Genomic DNA, 23,506 nt, shown 5'->3' on the forward strand with positions numbered 1-23,506 from the left:
AAGTTCATTCAGACTTGTTTCTACTGCTTCATATGCCTTACGCTGAAATGTAAGTGTAATAGTTCTGTTCCAATTCATTTATTTGATAATAAGATGATAGAAGATCAGCAAGTTTTCAGTAGTAGTCTTCTGTGATATTTTTGCGTGTTTTTGTAAGTAAGTACTTTTTGAATGAGGTATAACGTGGTGGTAAGCAAAATGAATCTGAATCCTAAAAAGCGTACAGTAATCTGGAAAAGTTGAATGGCACTTGTGTCAAAACCTCAGGTTACTTCAGGACCATGTTTCTCAGCCGGTGATGAGAGAAGTCTGGGGGTACATTTGTATATATAAAACGTTTGAACTTGTGACCCGAAGCCATCAGTTCCCATGTATATATCTGGGGTACTTAATAAAAAGAAAAAGGTGGAGAAACGCTGACCTACTGCCTCCATGAGAGAGAGAGAGATTTGCTGTTACTAATCTGGGTAACAGCTCCCTGCCCATTCCCGCGTGTCATCCAGCCAAACAAGCCCCTCAGGGCACTGCCCGTTCTCTCCTTGCCTTGCTGGCTAAAAGTAGGTGCATCCCAACTTTTGAGTCCCCTTGATGAGTGTTCCTTTGCAGTGTCCAGCCCTTGCCACTGAATAAGACTCCCATTGTGGAACTGATTTTTTTTCTCTTGTTCCTTCTCCGACTCCTAGGAATTTGGTAGCACAAAGTTCGTCACATCGAGGTGTGATTTCATAGAAAACCTGATTACAAATGGCTGTGCAGGGGAACTTGAAACTCCAAAGAGCAGCATCCACATCGTGGAGAATCTTCCTCTTAGTACCAAGGGCGCCAGCTCCCCTCTTTCAGATGTTACGCAAATAATGCCTCAGAAGATCTCATTGAATCTGCGGCCTGGTGAGTTACAACCAATACTGACGCTTGTACTTTGAGAAGGTCTTTGAGGGCCGTGTGTGTGTGTGTGTGTGTGTGTGTGTGTGTGTGAGAGAGAGAGAGAGAGAGAGAGAGAATAGATTTGTTTTGAGAAGTCAGGTCCTGATCCTGTAATGTACATCACAAAGGTGAACTGCTGAACCCACACCGTGCTATTGTAAATGACAGAACGACTTTAGTAATTCTGCTCACTCGAAAGAGCACGCCTGTCATGTGGGCCTTCAGATCAGCTAATTCTTTATAAAACCCTTTTAAGCACTAATCTTTATCCTTTGTAAAAACAAAAAGCAGTCAAGTAGCACTCTAAAGACTAGCAAAATAGTTTATTAGGTGAGCTTTCGTGGGACAGACCCACTTCTTCAGACCATAGCCAGACCAGAACAGACTCAATATTTAAGACACAGAGAACCAAAAACAGTAAGCAAGGAGGACAAATCAGAAAAAGATAATCAAGGTGAGCAAATCAGAGAGTGGAGGGGTGGGGGGGAAGGTCAAGAATTAGATTGAGCCAAGTATGCAGATGAGCCCCTATAGTGACTCAGAAAGTTCCCATCACGATTTAAACCATGTGTTAATGTGCCGAATTTGAATATAAAAGCCAGCTTGGCTGTTTCCCTTTCCAGAACAGTTTGGTAATTCTTCTTCAATAACACACATACCTTTAGGTCATTGACAGAATGCCCTATTCCATTAAAATGTTTTTGGATCTCTGTGCCTTAAATATTGAGTCTCTTCTGGTCTGGCTATGGTCTGAAGAAGTGGGTCTGTCCCACGAAAGCTCACCTAATAAACTATTTTGCTAGTCTTTAAAGTGCTACTTGACTGCTTTTTGTTTTGATAGTGTATAGACTAGCACGGCTTCCTCTCTGTTATTATCCTGTGTAAGTATTTAAAGGGACGTTCTCAACTTCAAAATTAGTCAGTTTAAAAGAGAGTTAAAAATGGCCCTAGATCCTTCAGGTAATCCTCGTTCTGATAATTTTTATGATTTGCAATCATGCTGTCTTACTAAACAAATTTTTAAATGCTTATTTGTTCCCTGTTGCTGTGCGAAAGACCCACAAAAACATAAAATGCAAAATCCAAGCCTTGGTTATTGCTGACATAGGAGGTTTGAACTTGTGACCCTAAGCCATCAGTTCCCCCTGAAATATCCAATTAAAAAGCAAAGCGTTTATAATTGAAAGAGAAGGGACTGAGTCATGGGAGCATGTTTGTTATCTACAGTTTCTTGCAAAGGAAAACAGCTTTAGCGTGGGCATAGCATTCTTGCAAAAATATTTGATGTTTGTTTAAGACAAAAAAGGTCCTATGTAGCAAATCTAAAAACAAATATGGAAGCATGATTCATAAAAAGAACGTGTGTGTAAATACAGGATTGGCGTTTTTGCCTCTGATTTTTCAAGCCTAAAGAAAAAGTTAAAATATGTATTCTTTTCCCTTGAAGAGGGAGGAAAGATTGAGCCAGTACTTAGTGGCTTCCTGAACCAGTGCTGCTGTAGCAATCCCATCAGTTTCTCTGCAATGCAAGTTTTATAACTCTATGTATATTCTAGCCCCGAAGGTTCTGAATAAAATCTACCCAATGTGAATCAATGTGGTGCTTTCTGTGGGTCACTCTCTCATGTTTAATAGTTCCTTATTCTGCAAAGTAGCTGGCTGCAAATGTTTCAAGGCCAGTACTGTTTTAAATCAACTGCCCAAAATTAGTGGCCACTCCTGAAAATGCAGCCCAAACCCCTCTCTTCCATTGCAGGACCAACCTTCTCCACTCAACCTTTGGTGTCACCGGTGGCACTCAGTGATAAAGGCTAAGTTGCCCAGGGGCTCTTCACAGAAGGGAAGCACAGTCTGCTGTTGAGAGAGAGAGAGAGAGCACATGCTGTTATTGTAGTAGAGAAATCATAGGCATGCACCAAATTGCTGCTGGCAAAGAATCACCATGCAGCTAGTTTCTGGGATTTAGTGTTGCATGTCAAAGAGGTTTGCTTCCATGAAAGCATGGTTCTCAATATGCCAAAGAGTTTCGTGAAGCAGTTGCTGCCAGAAAACACTGCTTCAGCAGAGCATTGCTATTAAACTCTGATTCCCTAAGACCGCCCTACCATAAATCTTGTAACCAGCAAATTCCAGAGCTTCCCCGGACAGTTCTGCACCGTTTGCAACACTTGGATTGATCTTTTTGTACTGGAGGTGAGCAAGAAGGTGGTAGAACTCCCCCTAGCTGAACTTTTTAGCTGCTGGTCAGTAACCTTCAGAACCAAGAGTGGTTCTCTTGTTTGATAGGTACTCTTAAGTTAAGGTAACCAAATACAAGTGTGAAAAATAGGGATGTGGGGTAAGGGTAATAGGTACCTATGTAAGACTCTCGCTATAAAATTGGGACCTCTGGTCTCACTATCTCAGATGATTGGCAAAGCTCACCGGCCTTTTTAGAATCAAGATGTAAGATCCCATGCACAGGTAAGACCTTCCTTAACTGGAGAGAGAAGAGGAAGGTTTTCAAGTGAATGAGGGGGAGACAGGAGGTAGGAATATTGCCATTTAGAGTCCACTTGGTGCTGTCTTTACTTGTACGGCTTTTAGGTGAAGGATGCCTTAGAACCCCAGTGCTAGGCAGATACACTACATATTGGGCTTGTCTGCACTAGCCCCCTCCTTTGAAGAGGGCATGTAAATGAGCCTGAGTGGAGAATAGCAATGGGGTGCTGCGCTGCATATGCAGCACCTCATTAGCCTAATTCTCGTCGCGTGGACTTCGAAGTTGCAAACGTCATAGCGCCAACAAGCCGCGTAGCTGTGGGCACTTTGAAGTACCCAAGCAACTTCGAAGTCCCCTTACTCCCAAAATGTTTTTGCTAGTGTAGACAAGTCCATTGTGTGTCTTTGGGGGTTGCTATGAACTGGCCTGTGTTTGTATACATGGCAGACCAATAGAAATCAACACTCAGTAATGCCCCAAGATACACAAGGGCTGTGTTCTGTGCAACCCTCACATACCCCAAAATTTGCGTAAGTCAGGGGCTTGGGCAGTGGTCGGGTGGGGGTTAAACCTGGGGTGGGTTAGGGCTGTGGGACAGGATGGGGGCATGGAGTTGAGCCAGGTCTGCGGGAGTTGAAGATGTGTCTGCGAGGATTGAGGCTGGGGCATGGGGGTTGGGGTTGGGGTGCGAGGCGGTGGCTGGGGCTGGGGCACATGGCAGTGGCTGGCGCCCCCCCACCCCACCCTCCACCGGTGGCACTCAGGGAAAGAGCTGGCACCTGCCAGCACCTCTATTTCCCCTTTGACAGGGGAATCTCCTCCCCACTCCACACCTGGGCGTATCTGGAGGGTTTACTGTATAAAGTATGACCTGGGGGTCAGTCGCGTAAGAGCGGGGTTGTGTACTCTGGATTTGTGTACTCTGAGACCTTACTGTACTTACACAGAGGTTTGGGGTAGCTTGTGTGCTGCATCTCCAGGAGGCACAGCCCCCAGCATAGGGGCATGGCTGGGGTGGAAGAGGTGGGAAGATATGGTTTTAGGCCCTATTAGTGTGGTTTCAGTTCTGAGCTCCCACACGTGACAAGTCCTTCGTTTGCTATTTCTATATAGATTCCCCTGCCTCTGCAACTTCCACTCCGACTCATCTGATCCAGTGGGTTTTACCCACAAAGCTTATAACCTAATAGATCATATGCATAGTAAATCTCAGGTGCCACAGGTCTCCTCATTGTTTTCATATATGCAGACTCTCATGGCTACCCCTCTGAGCTGTTTAAGGAGCACCACAGTTTGAAGCTTGTCTCTAGCACTGATTTACAACATTCTGTCGGAAGTATAAATGGAGGGGATGTAGAGATGGAATTAAAAATATAAAATAGAATTTTTAATTTTCTTGGCCATTTTGTCCTAAGCATCACAAGATAGGAATGAGAGTGCTTTTGGGAGAATAATTGCATTTCAGGTTAACTAGAAAGATTGTCATGTTCTGAGTAAGCAAGACAGATACTTTTCTTCCATATTAAAGCCCATCCCAAATCAATCTTCCTCTGCTCAGGTGTACAGCAGTGACTCAGAAAGTTATTGCTGAGCTTGCCTTCTTAAGTCGGGTAAAAGCCGTTTTTCCAGTTCTCCAATGAACTGTGTGAGATAAGGTCAGGAGAGTTCCTTAATTCAAGTTTCAGGAAAGTTTCATATTACAGGTTTTGATTGGAGATTGGAAGTGGAAAAGGTGGACCTGATTCTTCACTCACACTGGTGTACAGCAGTGGCAAATCCATTGAAATCAATAGATTTATATCACAGGGTGAGAAGAGGTTTGGACCCAGTGCCCGCAGTGCAGGTGTTTCATATATCGATTCCTAGATTTTTTCTTTTTTTTAAAGCCCGGAAGGGACCATTAAATCATCTAGTTTGACTCCGGCATAACCCAGGTCACAGAATTCCGGGTCATAGATTTTCATCTAATTACTACTGTATGCCCCACCCACTCCCCTCCCCCACCTTCTGGAGAGGAAGCGCAGTTTGCAAAGTGGTCAGAAGAATAATTGCATCGTCATGGTCAAAGGGTCAAGAAGAAATGTTGCCTCATGCACAGAGAGCATTTTTCAGGCAGCTAGATATATATACAGGGGTTTTCTCCTTCCTCAGTGATCGCCGCTGGGGACAGGACACCTGACGTAACAGATTAATCATACAGTTCCATACTGCAATTTCAGTGTTCCTTGATTTCTAACTGGTGATTTGAATAAGTTCTGTAAAACAGAGACACCAAAAAAAAACCGAAAGAACAAACAAAGAACCCAAGCAGTCCTGTAGCACCTTAAAGACTAACAAGAACACAGCTACCCCTCTGAGACTGTAACAGTGGCAGTATGATCCAATGGAGTGAGCTGGTTACTGGGAGTCAAGACTGAAATGTGGTTATACTTAGAGGTGCTTTTCCTGACTTGGGGTGAACTTGTACAAAATCCATTTTCCTGGGCCAGATTCTTCCTTCTTATTTGGATGAAATTCAGAATGTGAGCCGCTGGTGTCCCCTTACCATTGTGTTCCTATGAACTTTAAATAAAGTTGGAAAAGAGTTTTGAGGTCTTCTGATGAAAGGGGTCATATTAGTTAGTTCAAGAGGTTGTAAGTGGTGGGGTGACACTGGGTAGGAAGTGGGAGCAACCAACACTGCTAGTCCCAGCTGAGTAGATGAAAGCAATTGTGTGTGTAGGCCGTTATTAAATATTTCCACGGATCTGCTGGTTATACACATGATGCTTTAGAAATGCAGCCCCTGATCTTGCAAACAAGTACATGCATAGTTTGCAGACCATAACAGGACTCAATGGCTACGTCTACACTAGTGCCTTCCTTTCGGAAGGGGTATGGTAATGAGCGAGTTGGGAAGATGCTAATAAGGTGCTACCATGAATATGCAGCACTTCATTAGCATAATGGCAGCCATGTGTAATTCGAAAGTGCCGCTTTTGAATCAAGTGCAGTCTGTGTAGCCGGGGGCCTTTCGAAAGGACCCTCTGGACTTCAAAAGCCCCTTCTTCCTAAAACCAAATAGGAAGAAGGAGCTTTTGAAGTCTGGGGGGGTCCTTTCGAAAGGCCCCCATCTACACAGGCAGCATGTGATTCAAAAGTGGCACTTTCGAATCATACATGGTGGCCATTACGCTAATAAGGTGTTGCATGTTCCCAGCTCGCTCATTACCATGCCGCTTCCAAAAGGAAGGGGCTAGTGTAGACGTGGCCAATGACTATGCTTGTGCAGTGTAAAGTTTAAACACATGGGTAAGTGTTAGCCAGAAAGAAGATTTGTTCCCTGACTTGAGGTCTTAAATTGTGGGCTTAATCTTCAGTTATTTTGGTATAAACACCGTGGGTGAAATATTGGCCCCAAAGAAGTCAATCCTAAAACTCTGACTGATTTCAGTGGCGTCAGAATGTCATCGTATAACTGCAAAGTTCATATGCTTCTCTGGAAGAGAGAAGAACATCATGTGAAAACTGCTCTTCATTCTTGAAGGAAAATTCTTTTGCTAACTGGAAAGAAAAAAAAGTTTCCCATGGTGCCATAAAAATTTCTTTACAGTCACCAGTCCTGGCTCTCAGTGTTGTGTACTGTTATTTAGCTGTAATTTACCCCAGATAGCTCAGTGGTTCTAGCAGTGGCCCTGTTAATTCAGGGTTGTTAGTTCAATTCTTGAGGGACAATTTAGGAGTCTGAGGCAAAGGGAAAAAAAAATCTATCGGGGGTGGTGATAGGTCCTGCTGTGAATGCGGGAGACTGGATTTAATGACCTCTCAAGGTCCCTTCCAGTTCTAGGAGATAGGTAAATGTCTTCTAAGAGCCCAGTAACCATTGGAACTGTTGGTTATGCTGCTAGACAGTACTGACCTCCTGTGATCTGGTAAATTCTCTCATTCAGCACTAGTCAGGTCCCAAGGGTGCTTGACTAGAGAGATTCAACCTGTGTTTTTCAGGTGTACCTCAGTCAGTCAGCCTCAAAATGCTTTCTTTTGATATGACTGGTTTGGAATGTGTCAAGATGTGAGACTGTACATTTCGCAGCTTGTGGATCCACCTGCTGCTTAACCAAAAGCCTTAGCTTAAAAACAAGGCCTTAGATCAGGGTTCATCAACCATTGCGACGTGGAGTGCTGAAATTTGACCCTTTGATCTCTATGTATGGTCCGAGTGTTTGTGACACTTTTTAAAGTCCCTAATAATCCAACTTACAACAGCTTCATTAATAGATAAATGAAGATGCAGAGCTTTACAGTATAGGTGTTGGTTGGCAGCATTAGCTGGTCTTTGTTAATCCTATGGTGGCCTGGCTTTGAGCAAGCTCCCGGCTGAATGGGGGAAGAGGGTTGATGCTTGAGCTCCCGCCTCGCATGTCAATGAGAATGGTCTCGTGTGCTGTTTTTACACCAGTGCCAGGGGTTGCTGACCACTGCCTTAGATTATCATATACAAATAGACTTTTTTTATACCCCTGTAATAAGCAAAAGACTGTACCTAAATTCTTATAGACCTTAGCAGGCAGGCCTAAATATCGATATTTCAACACGTTTTTCCATGCACAGATCTCCTTCTTCTGCAGCAGTGAAATATGTTAGAATAGTGGGAGTTTTGTTTCTGTAAAGACTGAACATTTCAGCACTGATTCTTACTTACATGCTCCTATTTTTTTCCTGTTTAAAACTGATCCTTGCAGCCCTAAATTGAAACAGCCAAGTCTGCATTCAGAGTGTCTTGTTTTCCCACCCACCCCTTCAGTGTTAATAAGCATTACACACATTTAAACCACGGTCTCCCCTTAACCCCTCTCCCCACCAATGTATATTGTGGGGATCATGTTAGGATTAGCTGATCAAAGTAAGGTGTCCTGGCAGTTTTGTTACTTGTGGGCCCTATGCTAATTTACACCCTGTGGGTATTGGCTTTCCAGAACTACAGAGAGGAAATTGTATTTAAACAGAAACATTCATAGGTTTGGGGGAGGGGAGTCACAAATATAACATGAAGCTTCTCTGATACTTAGGGTGACCATATCTCCCCATCCCACATATGGGACAGGGAGATACGTCAGGGAGGGTCAGCTCCTCCTGGCTCCACCAAGGCGTAGGGAGCTGGGAAGGAGGCAGCAGCTGCCGGCACTCCCTGGGAGCCCCAGGGAAGCCACAGCCCCCACCGTTCCCTGGGAGCCCTGGGAAAGCGGCAGCTGTCGGCGATCCCCCAGAGCCCCAGGGAAGCGGCATCCGTCAGCGATCCCGAGGAGTCTGGGGAAGCAGCAGCCACTGGCGATCCCCAGGAGCCTGGGGAAGTGGCAGGCACCGACTCTCCCCCAGAACCCTGGGGAAACAGCTGCACATGCTCCCCCTGCTTCCCCAAGGCTCAGGGAAGTGACTCTTTGGTGTCCCAAATATGGGACCGTCCCGCCCAATACAGGATGGTCACCCTACTCATACTCTTTTTTAAAGCTCCTCTCTTGTAGCCACAATCTGTTGTGCAAGTGTTGGTTTAGAAACTGCTTTCCTTTATTAGCCACATCTTTAGCAGGAATTCTTCCTATGCAAGCCCCAGGGCAAAGCCGTTACATTTAATAAAAGGGGCCCTGCTTTGCAAGTATCTCTTGAAGCAAAGCTTTAGGGAAATAATTTAAATAGCTGAGGTTTCCAAACCAAGACGCTAAGTCTGAGTCTCCTGGTTTTACCCATTGAATTAAATGCTGTCAGTCCAGTGGAAAAGAGAAGGTAGGCTCCACGCTGCTTGTCAGTGATGCTAGATACCAAGCATAGCTATTCCATTTTGCACAGCTCCACCTGTGATTGCCCACCAGTGATAAGTCAGTGAGGATGTGTCTGTGCCGGTTTTAGCAGGTAGACAGCAGTGTTCCCTGGAAGCTGAGCGTTTGGATGGTGGCCCAAGGGAGATTCAGATGCTGCCCAGCTGAGCAGCAGAGGGCCTAGACCTGGCAGAAATTGTTTCTCTTGGTCGTGCACATCTGCCCATGGCTAGGTGCACATAACAAAGTGTATTCTGCGCATCCATGAAAAAAATTCGAGGAAACCCTGGTTGGCAGGCTTGGGCTTGCATTACTGTGCTAAAAATAAAAATGTCAGCCCAGGCTGGGAAGCTTGCTGCCATGTTCTGTGTAGGGTACTTGTAAACTGAGATCAGCATCTCAAGAGTTTCGTCATGTATGATCTCATGACTATCCTCTTAAGAGACAAAGAGCACAGAAGTCTTATTTTCCTGCACCTCCCATGTCTCCAGCAGCATCTGAATCCCATCCCCTGCTGAAAATATATGGTTGATGGGAGTCTGTGAACAGCAACCCATTAGTCATGTCACCACTACCTGATCCCTATATATCCTAGGGGGGTTGTTTATTGCTCTGTTTCCACAATTGGAGTTCCAGAACAACAGACAAATGAGTGTTAGAAATCATCCGGTCTAGCAATGCAATCAAATTTACTCCTGTACTTCCTCCAACCTCCCCATCTCTGTTCTCTGTTAGGGACTGTTCTCATGAGAGGATTTTGAAGCAGGATGTGGAATATCAGGTACCACTTCATCAAGAAAAGGGTTTTTACTCTACCTAAAAAGAAGGGAGATTGGAGACCTATCCTCTGTCTCTACTAGCTCAATCGCTTTATTCACAACCTGAGATTTCATTGGCTTCAGTAATCCCAGCTCTGGAAAAATATACCGGCTTTACAGCTCTAGATATGAAGGAAGGCTACTTCCTTGTGGGTATTCTGCCTACTCACAGATATTTTTCTCAGATCCGTGTGGGCCCTGACCACTTCCAGTACAGGATGCTCACATTCAGCCTCACCCACTGCAGTCTTTACAGCTCCTTTCAGAGAGAATACTATCACCATCTTTCCTGTCTCGATGGTTGGCTTATTGTTGCCAGGACGTGTTAGGAAGCCTACGAGTCAACCTCATTAATGCTTCAAGTTCTTTCTTCTCTAGGAGTCACTGTGAATTTGGAAAAACCCATCCTCGCTGCGATGCCAACTATAGACTTCATAGGGCCCACCACAGATTAATTTATGGTGTGAGCTTCCTTATGGAGGGACGGGTTTCACACCAGGAGCAACTTGATAGTTCAGGTTACACACAATGCTTGAGCTCCAGCCAGAACTTGTCTTTCCCTCTTGGGAACATTGTTTCATGCATTTACCTTATCTTATTTGCCAGACTTCACCCGTATTGTCTTTGGCCTGGCTCTGAACAGTGTATCCGAACACAGCAGAAATACCATGGTAACAATTTCTTCCAGAGTAATTGATGGTTTGGGGTTTCACCCAGGCCAGTAAAGGGTTCTGCCACTGTCTGCTTTGTAAACCTGGGTTTTTCTGTGTTACGCATCTTTGGCTCAGAGCCCTGACACCTGGAGCCTGCTCACAGGGCAGTGGCCTTATCTTTGCTTCCACCAACCTTAGTTACTTCATGTGGGGTGGCACCTATCCTGAGTCTCCCAGAACCCAACTCCCTGCAGCGTCTGGGTCTCTCAATGTTCCCTCACAGAAGTTACCAAGTTTTACAACCTCCAAAGAGAGAGCACATGCCAGCTTATCAATATTGGGAAGATTTTACCCTTCACTTTCATACACAGCACTGAAATGGGTTTGGGGTAAAACAGGAATGAGTTTATTAACCGAGAACAGATATTTAAGTAATGGAGAGTAAATCTGTGAGAGAGAGAGATCTAATCACAAGTAAAATAAAACACACTTCCTAGTGATAAAAACTTATTTTCAGTGCATTACAAGCTAAGCTGGTTTCTCACCTGTAGTGAGTTTCCGTTTAGTTTTGTCTCCTGGGCCAAGAGGATCCGGTTTTCATAGACGCACAGAACTGGAAGGGACTTCGGGGTCATCGAGTAAAGTCCCCAGCACTTATGGAAGGACCATTCTAAATCATGGGTGTGCAAACTGGGGGGCATGTCCCCCAAAGGGGATGCGAAACTTTGTTGGGGGGGGCAGCAGCATGATCACCCCCGCCTTCTGTTGCGTTGCCACCCCTCTACTGGCACGTGTGTGTGTGTAGGGGGATAAGGGAGCTGATCAGGGCACTCAGCTGTTCTTGATGGGCCTAATCAGAACCTTCTTGCCAGTAGGGAATCCTACACCTTAGTGGAACCTAAACCTTGTACTTACACTCAACTCACTTTGAACCATTAGCTACATGTTCTAGGTCTCACTTGTTAATGAAGGCTGCATTCCTCATGACCATGACTCTGCTGTCTTGCATCCCTGCCTCTTCCTGCTCAAGTACTCCACTCTTCTCATTCCTTCCACTCCACCAAAGAGTCTTTCTGGACCACTCCATTTGTCTCTTTCCCCCTACGCAGTGTGTACTGTCTTTGACCAGGCCAGCTGTACTTTGAGCAGTCCACCATGCAAGGTTTGCCAAGTTCCCTCTTTTTATAGCCTTCTAAAAATCTGTTCTGTTCCATGATACATCTCACTTGTGATCCATGCTGCTTGCTTTTGTTTTGGACCCATTTTAATATCTAGACTATAAGCATTTTGTTGTTTGGGACAGTATACACAGCTCCATATACTTATGTGTGACTTATACTAAAAATGAAGGATTCCTCACCATCCTTTCCAAAACTAAATGTAGGATGCTACTTGAGCAACATTTCTCAGCTCATACACATGAGGGATGAATTTACAGAAAGACGTGCTTAACCTCCTTTCCCTCTCCCCTTTCTTGCATATCCCCAGGTATTTCTGTGGGCAGTCATTGCAGTGAAGGAGTGTTACATATGTAGGAATGGGCTATAGCAAGAAAAATGCTGTCTGGATTTTGCATATATCAATTTCACAATGCAACAAGAAACTGTGAAGAACCGTTCATATTTTCAACATGAATCCTTATGTTTATTGCCATTGGTGATTACACTGGTCTACTAGAAGTAATAAAAATACAGACCTTGATTCAAAAGGTAGGTGGTGATGGGGGACTCTGTCCAGGCTGCACTACTTATCACTGTCTCCTAATTTTCTGTTCCCGCAGGTGACAAGACCTCCTTCCAAGTGCAGGTTCGTCAGGTAGAAGACTATCCTGTGGATTTGTATTACTTGATGGATCTCTCTCTCTCCATGAAGGATGACTTGGATAACATTCGGAATCTGGGAACCAAGCTGGCTGAGGAAATGCGAAAGCTCACCAGCAATTTCCGGCTGGGGTTTGGGTCATTTGTGGACAAAAATATTTCTCCTTTCTCCTACACAGCGCCCCGATATCAAAACAATCCCTGCATTGGGTAAGTGTTCTGTGGAGCCTCACTGACCAGTTGTGGTGTGTAGGCTCCAGCAGAGGAATTCAGGCTCAGGGAGGCAAAGTTTCCTAGTGGATAGATCACTGGACTACGTCTTGGGAGAGCTGGCTCTATTCCTTGCTCTGCTATTGGCCTGCTGGATGCTAGGGCAAATCATGTCCTTGCTGCATGACTCAGTTTCCCCATCTCTTAAAAAAAGGGTAATAATACATGCCTCACTTTGAGTGCTACTGATAAAAAGAGTTAAGCAAGAGCTAGATAATATTATTTACTTAGGCTGGCATAAGTCATGAACAGTAGAGATACCAGGCCATTTTCTTCATCATTGGCACATCCTTTTGTATGGTGACTTGCCTGATAGTCCACATTTTGCATGATTGCAAAACCCTGCCAGAGCTCTCTTATCTAGCTGCATGCACCGTATTAGAGTGCATACTGGGTGAAATGACCTGTCTTCTATGGGTGATTATGGGATTGCTGCAGGCAGCTGTTCAACCAGCATCTATCAGTTGCTAGCTGCATTTTCTTGCTATCTTTTCTTTGACGAAGGTTCTGTAAGACCCTTTCTTTTCCTTTGGGTTACAATGCTGAGCATTGTATAGCAACTGAGCAAGCAAGCACAGCCATTGTTTTTTTCTTGTTGGTTTATTTTATTTTTTTAAAATGATATTATATTCCAGGGTAGCCCTGGGTCCAATCAGCAAAATTCCCATCTGGATTTTAACCCTCTTCCTCTCTGCAGTCACAAAAGTTCAGTTCTGTGATCCTGTCAGGCACATCTCAAATGATGGAAAAATACAAGGTGAAGGAGCCTTCCCATTGGCTTTGCTGGAGCTTTTGTGTGAGGCCTCACTTAATTTGACAAAAAAATACCCCATGCGTTGTCAATTTATGTAACTCTCACTTCAAGTTCAGTGGGGTTGTTCTCTTGGATGATTATTGAATGCTTTAATGTGTTGTTGCTATTTTAGAGTCAACTGTATTACACACATTTATGCCCAGATTTTCAGAGGTGCTGCAAACCCACAGCTACACAATTGCAATGCTGTAGTGCTATAGAAAGCAGGACAGCTTTTTATGGCTCAGTAGCAGCAGAACATCAAGATATGCAAACCCCCCACTTTGTAACAGAATCTGTATGCAGTTGGATACTCAGAGGAAGGAGCAGACATAGACACTGTTGGAGCAAAGAGTCAGGAGGAGGGAACTTCTGAGTTACAGTTCAGCTCTGACACTGGCTAATGCTGTGGCCTTGGACACCTCACTTAATTTCTTTGCCTCAAGCTTTCTTATGTTTTAAAATGGAGACCACACTAACACTTACCTACCTTCAAATTATTGGGAGGGCTGATCTTTGGAGGACTAATGAATGCTTCTGAAGTGCTTTGAAGATAGTGGGCTGGAAACTGTTGCTGTTTATATCCATTGATCCATGCATCCATCCGTCCATCCAGTCTTCCTTCTTTAATGGTAATGCTGTGTCTGGAGTGGGTAGAGAGAGGATGTCTGGAGTGGAAAGAGAGACGATGGATGGATCCCAGAAGCTATTGCTTATCCAGCTCCGTTGTTAGCTCTGCAGTTACTGCACTCTGGTTTGTTTTGCCAGAGACTCTGAGCCTGATACCACGCTGTTTACACCAGCATAAATTAGGAGTAAATCTCTAGAGTTCCAGAGGGAAGCTGGTTTAAATAAGTAGAGAATCAGGCCCTTAGAGTCTGGCTGGGTAGAAAAGAAGAGATGTGTTAATGAATTCTCTCACAGGAGTTTTGTTTTATTTGCAGGCCATGTGAACCCCCCTTGTCCATCATTCCTCATCCCCTTTGTTTTGGGGGGCACCAGCTCCATGTGGTGTTTTGCTGTTGTGAAGGAGGCCAAAAGCTCCTGCTGTAGGAATATGGGTGAGATATTCAAAAGTGCTCAGCATTGAGCTAACCCTACTCTTCTTAAATAAAAATCCAATTTGCTTCAGTGTGGGTGGTGTTGGATCAATTCTGAGCACTTCTGAAAATCCCGTCCTGGTAATACATGACCCTTGGATCATGAAAATCCCAAGAACAGTTGTGTTCCTTGAGCCAGCAACATCTGGGATAACTTGTGGTTGGTTGATTCCGTTCATTAATAGACATGCTTTCGTGTGTGTAGCTTCCAAATTGACTCTGATGGTCTGAGGATGCATGGTTCACATCTGGATTATCTCACTCGGGGCCAGGAATCAATGCAAGCGTGTGAACGTTTCCTATGAGCTTCTGCCATCTTAGGCCAAAGACTATAAAAAAACAATGTTTCTTGTGAGATTTCGGCATTATCCCTCTCTTAACTAAAAAAAACAGACACACTGTTTTTGATCTGATTTGGAACCACAATGATAGCCCTTGCTTCTGAACCATGGGTTCGAATGTGAACAGCAGCCCTCATTCAAAGATGAGATGAGACATTCTGGCTGGTCTCTGAACGCTGAAATTTTGGTGCAAACTTTTTGTGGGGGAGTAATGTCAAGTGGCCCTTGAAGACATGTTGCATGGGCTTGTGTGAGTGGGTGCACTGATACAATAATGCTCCATTTGGCCAGACGGAGCATTACAACAGAGGTCTGGGTGTCTGTGGTGGTTCTGTTTGGACTATGGTGGGTGTTGGCCGCAGGCCTACTGAGGTTTGTGGGTTTCCCCCTTATAATTGGTGGGGTCAACAGCAGTAAGCTGTGTGCTTGATGGGCCACTCAGGAGAGATTCAAATACCATCCAGCTGGTTAGCAGAGAGCCCACGCAAAGGGTTTTTGTTTCTACTGTTGGTGCACATTCACGCATGCATTGGTGCACGTACAATTATTCCTCACAGGGATGGAAAAATCCTCACATGGATGGAAAAGATTACAGGAAATAATTGGTCGGCAGGTCGTTGTGCTCAGAGGGTCTTGAAACCTTTCAGTTCTTACATCTCCCACAGATAGGTAGGGAAACCACGCCCACCAATTCCACTGCATTCCACTTCACGGCCCTTCAACTAGGCAGGCAGAATCCAGCTTCAGCAATTCCTCATGCTGTGCCCTGAACTCCTTCTTACCTCCTGTGGTTTCTATAGGGTTCTCTGGGCCCATAGAGATGACTGTCCCTTTTCAGGATAGCTTTTTAGCAGGCTGCTGGCTGGTATTTCCTTCTCCAGCCTGCTTGCTCCTCTGGCTGTCACCTACTTCTCTCCTCCACAGGAGAGCTTTTATTCTCCCAGCGGCTGCGAGGTTACCAGTCAGGGTTGGCTGCCAGTTTGTGCATTAACCCTTGGTTTCCAGGCCAGACTAGGGTAAAAACACCCCATGACAGCTTGGTTCTCATGCCCATTTCATGTTGGTTTAACTCCACTGATGTCAATTAGACCAGATTTAAAGTTTATCTATAGGGAGACACTTTGCAGAATTAATCCAAATGAACTAAAAATGTGAATTTCAAGTGGATTATTTAAACCATGTTAAACCCGTGTGTGGAGGCACTTATTCGGAATTAAAATGGCCTTAATTTAGTTTATCTTAATTTACTTTAAGCGAAACTGAATTAAGGCCACTTTAATTCTGAATTAGAGGCTCTGCAGAGGATTTTAATGCGTTTTAACTAATCCACTTTAAAAGTTAATTCAGATTAATTTTCCTGAGTATTTCCATGTAGTCGAGGACTTTTACTAGCATGCATGAGAAAAAACAGCAAACTATTATGCTCAAAATGGAGTCAATTTGTTAATACACTGTCTTTGAAGCATGACTAATGGAGATTTTTTGGGAAGCAGAGATTAGAGGGGAGAACTGAGACAGTTGTGACCCAACAAGAAATGCCTAAAACCATCTCTTCCATTTGTGCTCCTGCTGCTTAAAGTAAACAGAGGGTTACACAGTATTTTCCATTCTGTACCCACTGTTGTGCCAACTTTGGGGTGCTGATGCAGCCAAAAGCAACCCTGGCTGGGTGAAACTGGCAAGGGATGAATGCTTGGCTCTGGGGATGCATATTTGCACTCTGAAGCCTGTCCCGTGTCACTCTGTGAGAGCCCACTCTTCTGAATGTTGTGCTCACCTGCTGCAGCTGATAGGGCATAGGGATGGCTTCTTGCCATGATGATATGGGATACCCAGTGCTTTCTACATTCCTCATGCAAATGGAGCACTGCCTTCTGTGTACCTGCTCAGTTATCTTTACTGTCATTGTCTCACATGTCTGGCAGGCAGGGGAGGGATTTAAATCAGATCTACAAAACCTTGTAGAGAAACAGATGTGACATGGTTAAATTAATTGCATGTGTTGTATCCAGTGATGGCGGAAATGAAATGGGTATAGTGGGAGAGTGAAGGGGGAAAAGGAGGAAGGCAAACTTGGTCTGTAGTTGGCTGGTAAGTTGACTGCAAATACACAGTTCTAGCTACTGCAATTGTGTAGCTAGAATCAATTTATCTGCAGTCAACTTACCTGGCTGTCCACACAGAGGGAGGTCGATGGGAGAGTTTCTCCCATCGACCTCCCTTCCTCCTTGCAACAGTGAGGAGTACAGGGGTCGACTGCAGACCGAGTTATTTCAATTTTGCATGTCTCCACCAGGCATGTGAAATCAACTCTGGAAGAACCTGGGCTGGTCAATCTTCTGGGTAGGCTGGAAGCATCGTGAGTGTGCAAGTGAGAAGTCTGAAGCTGTTGCAGTCCTTTGACTAAATCAGTCTAAAGCTGTTGCCTTCTTTCCCATTGGGCCCACATTGCTGTTAGATCAGATGATCTTCATACCATAACATTTTCCACACACAGTTGCCATCTGGGTTTAGCCAGGTGAGGGGATCTCAAGCAGCAGTGGAGTTGGAAAGAATTTTTGGAGGCATTGAGGTATCTGAGCGGCTTAGCTGGAAAGCTTGCTTCAGGGTTGTTCTGTCTCCTCTCTTCTATTCATTTGTTTTCCTCTGGGTCTACATTGTACTGGGATTGCTGCCATCAAAGTGGATTGCAGAGCTGTGTTTGCTTTGTACAGTGCAGGTCGCTTAGTAGGCACGTATGTCTTTTTCTTTGGTTGTTTTCAGACAAGTGTAAAAACTCCTGGGTGCTTTGCTGGCTTGCACCCAGCAAACTCAAGGTGGGAATTGAAGATGGAAGTGAAATCAGAAGGCAAATGTGTACCAAAGAATGGCCATACTGAGTCAGACTAAAGGCCCGTCTAGCCCAGGAACCTGTCTTTCAACAGTGGCCAATGCCAGTTTCTGCAGAGGGAATGAACAGACAAGTAATCATCAAGTGATCCATCTGTTGTTGCCCATTCCCAGATTCTGACAAACATAGGCTAGGGGCACCATACCTACCCAGGCTGGCTAATAGCCATCAATGGACCTGTCCTTATACACAATACAATCACTGCTATAAGGTGCTCTTACTTACGGATATGCACGTCACAGGGTGATAAATACCTGAAGCTCAGTTAAAAGAGCTTATCATTGTTGCCTGGAGACTGAATAGTGTACACCTGCCTGCATGTCTAGTGAGTAAGGAATTGAATTCTTGGTGGGCTGTGTTTAAAAAAAAAAAAAACCTTCGGCCTGTTAAACCCATCTGTTAAGCTGCGTTAAGCCAAATGATGCCCTGAAGTATAAAGCTGGTACCAAAGACCCTTAATTGTTCTCTTGGGCTATTTACAAATTTCTAATGAATCAGTAAACTTCCTACCCTATAGACTCACTTACTTTAAATTCATTATTTGCTCCTCCCTTTTCAAACCCCTGTGCATTCACTGTTTTTTCCACTTAATTAACCTAGCACTAAAATAAAGTCTCTCTTTAGCCTCAGATGTTAGCTAATTGGGTTTGAAGTTGTTAAGCTGTGAAAATCTCCTACCCCAGTGAAACTCGTTGAGAGCTAAAGCTGCAGTGCTGACGCATGTACATGTGATGTATGTGAGAGAGGCAGTACATTGGGCTGTTAACATTAACACCAATCAGAGGTTAGCGCTTGAGGAGAATGATACGGAAGAGTCATCAAAGGGGCAAAAGGGCGTTCGAATCACAGCTCTGACTCACACCGTGACTGGAAAATGGAGATAACTCACCTGCCTCACGTTGGTGCTTCAGGGATGAATGAGTTCGTGTCCATGTGGTGCTTTAAGTGCAATATCAATAATAAGGATATTTATCCTTTTGGAAAACTGCTTAGGTGTCATGACTGTCACGTACTGTAAACATGTTAGATATCAGGGTGGAAGTGCTCAACCAAGGTTACGTCTACATTAGCACACTGCGTCGAAGTAGCCTGTTTAGAAATAAGAACATCAAAATAGGCTCCTTCGATGCGTATTGTCTGCACATCCTCTGGGGCTGGTGCTGTTGACATTCAACGTCGAAGTAACGATGGGGAACATCAAAAGGAGCTGCCCTGGAAGAAAATGCAGAGCGTTCACGTACACAAGCACTCCCCGTCGAAATAAGGAGCCAGCAAAGCCTGTGGACAGGGTCACAGGCTGGACTAACCCTTCTCGGGCAACAGCAAGCTGCTCCCTTAAAGGGCCCCTCCCAGACACACTCAGCTTGCACAGCACGAGGTCCGCAGAGCTGGCAACCAGTCGCAGACCCCATGCACACAGCATGGGCCCCCAGCTGCAGCAGCAGGAGCAGCAGCAGCAGCACCCAGAAGCCCTAGGCTAAGGGCTGCTGCACACAGTGACCACAGAGCCCCACAGGGGCTGGAAAGAGCGTCTCTCAACTCCTCAGCTGATGGCTGCCATGGAGGACTCTGCTATTTCGAAGTAGCAGGATGCGGATTGTTTATACATGCCCTACTTCGACGTTGAATGTCGAAGTAGGGCGCTATTTCCATCTTTGGATAGGAATATTGATTTCAACGTCGATGTCAACGTTGCAATAGCGCACGGTGCGTGTAGACGCGACGCGTGCTATTTCGACGTTGTGCTGGCTACTTCGAAGTAACCGGCTAATGTAGAAGCACCCCAAGAGTCTACAGTGTTTCCTAGACATCATGCTAACCTGTGACATCAGCTGGATCCAGAGCCTTGAGACCTTTGATTTGTCATGCTCAGAGCTCTGGTTCATTGCTTGTCAGGTGGCCATTTTAGGCTTCATTTTGTCTTCTTAGTATCACTTACACGGTGCAACAGCTAGTGTTCTATAGAGTCACTCGCTCTCAAGTCAGTGTTTCTTAAACTCTATTCAGTGGAACATTGGTGTTCTGTGAACAGCTTGCAGGTGTGCCGCAAGCATCTGCCACTTTTTTGATATCATGCACTGAAGGTATATATTTTCTGTTATTAAAACCAGATACAATGTTACTTCTTCATTGCTAGGCTATCTGATTAAATGACCTCATTTCCTTTTTGCTTGTATATGTTGCTGGGTTGTTTTTTTTTTTGGGTCTGACAATTTTTTTGAAGAAAGTTTCCATAGGTGTTCTGCATAAAAATTATATTATTGTTTGGTGTTCTGTGGTCTCAAAAAATTTAAGAAACACTGGTCTAAGTGAGAAAGCAACCATCACCCTATTTTATAGGACCCCAGAACTTAGCAACTGCCAAGCCCCTGTTTTCAAAAGTGACCTCTGACTTTGTGTGCCTCATCTTCAGTCAGTCTCTGTGGGAGGATGTTTCTAATTGAGCATCCAGAATTGGAGTCTATCAAATTGAGAAGCTGTATTTGGCTTTGGGTGACTTATTCAGGAGAACTTACCCGTGTTAGATCTAGGAACACAATTCTGCAATTTTATTTCCCTATTTTGTCCCCAGGTGAGTGAAAGCAGACTCCATTTCATTTCTGTTTCTCCATTTCTACTTCCAGTTACAAGTTATTTCCAAACTGTGTCCCATCCTTTGGATTCCGCCATCTCTTATCCCTCACTGATAAAGTCGACCGTTTCAATGAAGAAGTTCAGAAACAGAGTGTTTCCCGGAACAGAGATGCTCCAGAAGGTGGCTTTGATGCAATCCTGCAGGCTGCTGTGTGCAAGGTGAGTCACGGGTTGCTTGTGCTGCTTGGGTTTTGAAGCATAACACAGAGGAGAGTGGGAGCTTTCCTCAACTCTGTCCAGGCAATAGAGTAAAGGCCTCCAGCATTTGGTGATTTCCAAAAAATTGCCACTAACTTTTTCAGAGAACATATAACAAAGATACAGTGGAAAGGGGAAGTTGTTCTGTTGTTCTTATTTTATAGATCTCTGTGTATGAAAAACACCCATTAATACCTTGTGTAGTGCAAAGGGATAAAGAATGTGATTCCTTACAGATGTGAATGCAAAGTTGTAAGAACTGATTCCATTGTCAGTTCTGTGGGTGAAAGAAAACTGCTTTCTCGATGCTTGAGGGCAGTGGTGCAATTCACAGCATCTACCTGTCCTTACCATCCTTGCCCAGTGTGTGCATCATGTCTTCTTACAATGGCTGGCACACACTCTCAGCCACGTAGGGTTACTAGCTCATGGTATAACTCCTTTATCTCAAACGCTTACAATGGTGGCCGTTTGCTTTGTGCCTGCTGTTGTCCTGTTGGAGTGGGTCATTAAATATGAAATCTTATGTCCCAAGTCACAGCTGTCAGACTAGATGTGAAATGACCATCAGATACACTAAGTGCAATGTAGTGCTGTGACATTTGGGGGTTCAGTCCAGACCCAGTAAGGGGCTGTGTCACCACCAGCCTTGCCGTAAACACCGCTTAACTGCCTTAATTACTATGGCTCACAGCACTGAGACCAACAGTGAACACCCAAGAATGCAGGTCACACTTGGCTTCCAATGCCCAGTTACTTTTTGCGGAGTGATCCCCAAACTTTCCCAGGCCTGAATTTTCTCTCCGGTGCTCAGGCCCATCACTGAACACTTATAGGAGTTACTACGGTTGTTTCTCTTTTAAGGAGATAACATTCTGCTGCTTATTAATTTTCCATTGGGGCTTGGGAAACATTCTTATTTCAGTCATGGCCTGAATTGGCTTATGGTAAAAGTAGGCAACTTTATTAAAACAAAAACAAAACCGAAAAAAACCCCAAGGTTGAAGTAATAGCAAGTGGTAAAGAGAGAAAGGGGCTTACAAGCAAAGAACATAACAATACACCGTGAAAACCTGCTTTAGCAAATCAGAGTCCCTTGTTCCCAGCATTGTTTCTCACCATGTCCCTTTTCAGTACGGATAATCAGAGCCTCTGGCCAGACCTAATGCATGGAGCATAAAGTGCTGGGCTTCAGGGGCAATGCAAGGATGAAGGGTCACACAGCTGCCTGCCCCTGACTCTCCCAGCATCATGGGAGGGAGGGGCAAGGGGCCAGCAACTGGCGAGCAGAGCCAGCCTATTGTATGGACAGTTCATCTAACAGCCCCAGGCCCAAGCTTTGGGGGCCCCGTGGGGCCTAGGGGATTAGAAGGGACCTGGTACCAGCAGTTGGCAGGAAGCAGAGCAACTCAGCCTCAACCCACTCTGCTCCCCTGACTCCCAGCCACGTCATGTGGTTTCCCACCGCGGGTGAAGGTGGTTCTACTCTTCCAACAAGCCTCATACCCGAGCGATGGCCTGGGGGATTTGCAAGGGGCCTGGTGCGGGCGGCAGGGGTTGCTTGGTGCGGGCTGCAGGGGTTGCCTGCACTCATCGGCAGCAGCAGGATGCAGAGTGACCTGTCCTTAGCTGCATCGCTGGGGGGAAGGGCTGGACCTGCCCCCTGCACTCACTGGTGGTGGGAAGCAGAGTGATGCAGCTGGGAGTCAGGGGCCGGAGTGGGCTGGGGCCGGTTCCTGCCTCCACTTCTGGTGAGTGCTGGGTGGGTGGGGGAGGCGGGAACCCATAGTGCTGGCAGTAATCCCCCTGATTGTCCCCCAAGCCACATTGCTCTGGGGGAGGAGGTGGAATGAGATGGTGAGGGGGCAGAGCAGGGATGGAAAGAGCTGGGGGGGTAGAGCAGGGGTGGGGACATGGGAGAGGTGGTGTGGTGGGGGTGAGGTGGGAAAAGATGTGGCTCTCTCCTGGGCTAGGGGTGGTGTGGGGAGGAGCTGGGGCCTCCCTGGCAGTCACTACTGCTGGGCTCCTTTGGCTCCTAAAATGAATGATAACTTGGGGGCTCACTTCCCTCTCTTTTTAGTCCAGTGAACCTGAGCAATGGGATTGGTGAAACGCATCCCCAAGTAAAATCCTTCCCCCACTGAGTGCCGCCACCAGGCTGTCTGGTATAGATTCCATATTGTTTTCTCTCCCCCGCTGGTGATTTTCACAATACAAACGATCTCTTCCTGAAACGTCTGGATACAATGAATGGCCCACTCAGTTTGGTCATACCTGGAGTGAAGTGTTGGTCTCTTTCCTTTGCTTGACAACTCACCGATCATTAATATCCCTGTGTGATGTAAGTCTGGTGAACCAGCAAAGGACTTGAGAGACCCCTTCTGGAAATTTGTGACTAAAATGTTTTTAAACCAAGCGTGCTAGGGGAGTTGATCGTTTCCCTGTGATATGTTACATCCCACCTTTTGGGCAAATGCCATGACAGCAGTGTCCTGGCACTGAGGCGCTCTCAAGGTCCCTTTCATTTTCTGTGAGAACGCTGCTGCTGCACTTCCATGTTACGCAGCGTACCTGAATCCTGCAGTGATGTGCTGCGTGCGTTCGGAATTGCACTTCAGTCCTTGACTTGCTCTTCTCCCAAAAAGACTCTTGCTGCCTGATGCCGTCTTTGCCTCTTTGCAACCTAATTCTAAAACACATGGCCTGCTCCTGTGGATGAGATAGCAGGGAACGCTCTAAACCAGATGCAGCACACTGCCTACCAGCTGCAGAGTGAATGTATAGCTGCCTG

General features: G+C 45.4%; 1 protein-coding gene across 2 annotated transcripts in view; it reads left to right on the plus strand.

Annotated features, from left to right (window-relative positions):
* Nucleotides 1-23,506, plus strand: part of ITGB5 (integrin subunit beta 5) — a 123,130-nt gene that overhangs the window by 15,496 nt on the left and 84,128 nt on the right. For both annotated transcript variants that reach the window (XM_075000931.1, XM_075000932.1), the window contains 3 exons: nucleotides 684-888; nucleotides 12,450-12,699; nucleotides 20,508-20,676. In XM_075000931.1, coding sequence (XP_074857032.1) covers nucleotides 684-888; nucleotides 12,450-12,699; nucleotides 20,508-20,676 — 624 coding nt within the window. The remainder of the gene's footprint in view (nucleotides 1-683; nucleotides 889-12,449; nucleotides 12,700-20,507; nucleotides 20,677-23,506) is intronic.

The sequence above is a fragment of the Carettochelys insculpta genome, chromosome 8, assembly GCF_033958435.1.
Source record: "Carettochelys insculpta isolate YL-2023 chromosome 8, ASM3395843v1, whole genome shotgun sequence".
Taxonomy (NCBI): domain Eukaryota; kingdom Metazoa; phylum Chordata; order Testudines; family Carettochelyidae; genus Carettochelys; species Carettochelys insculpta.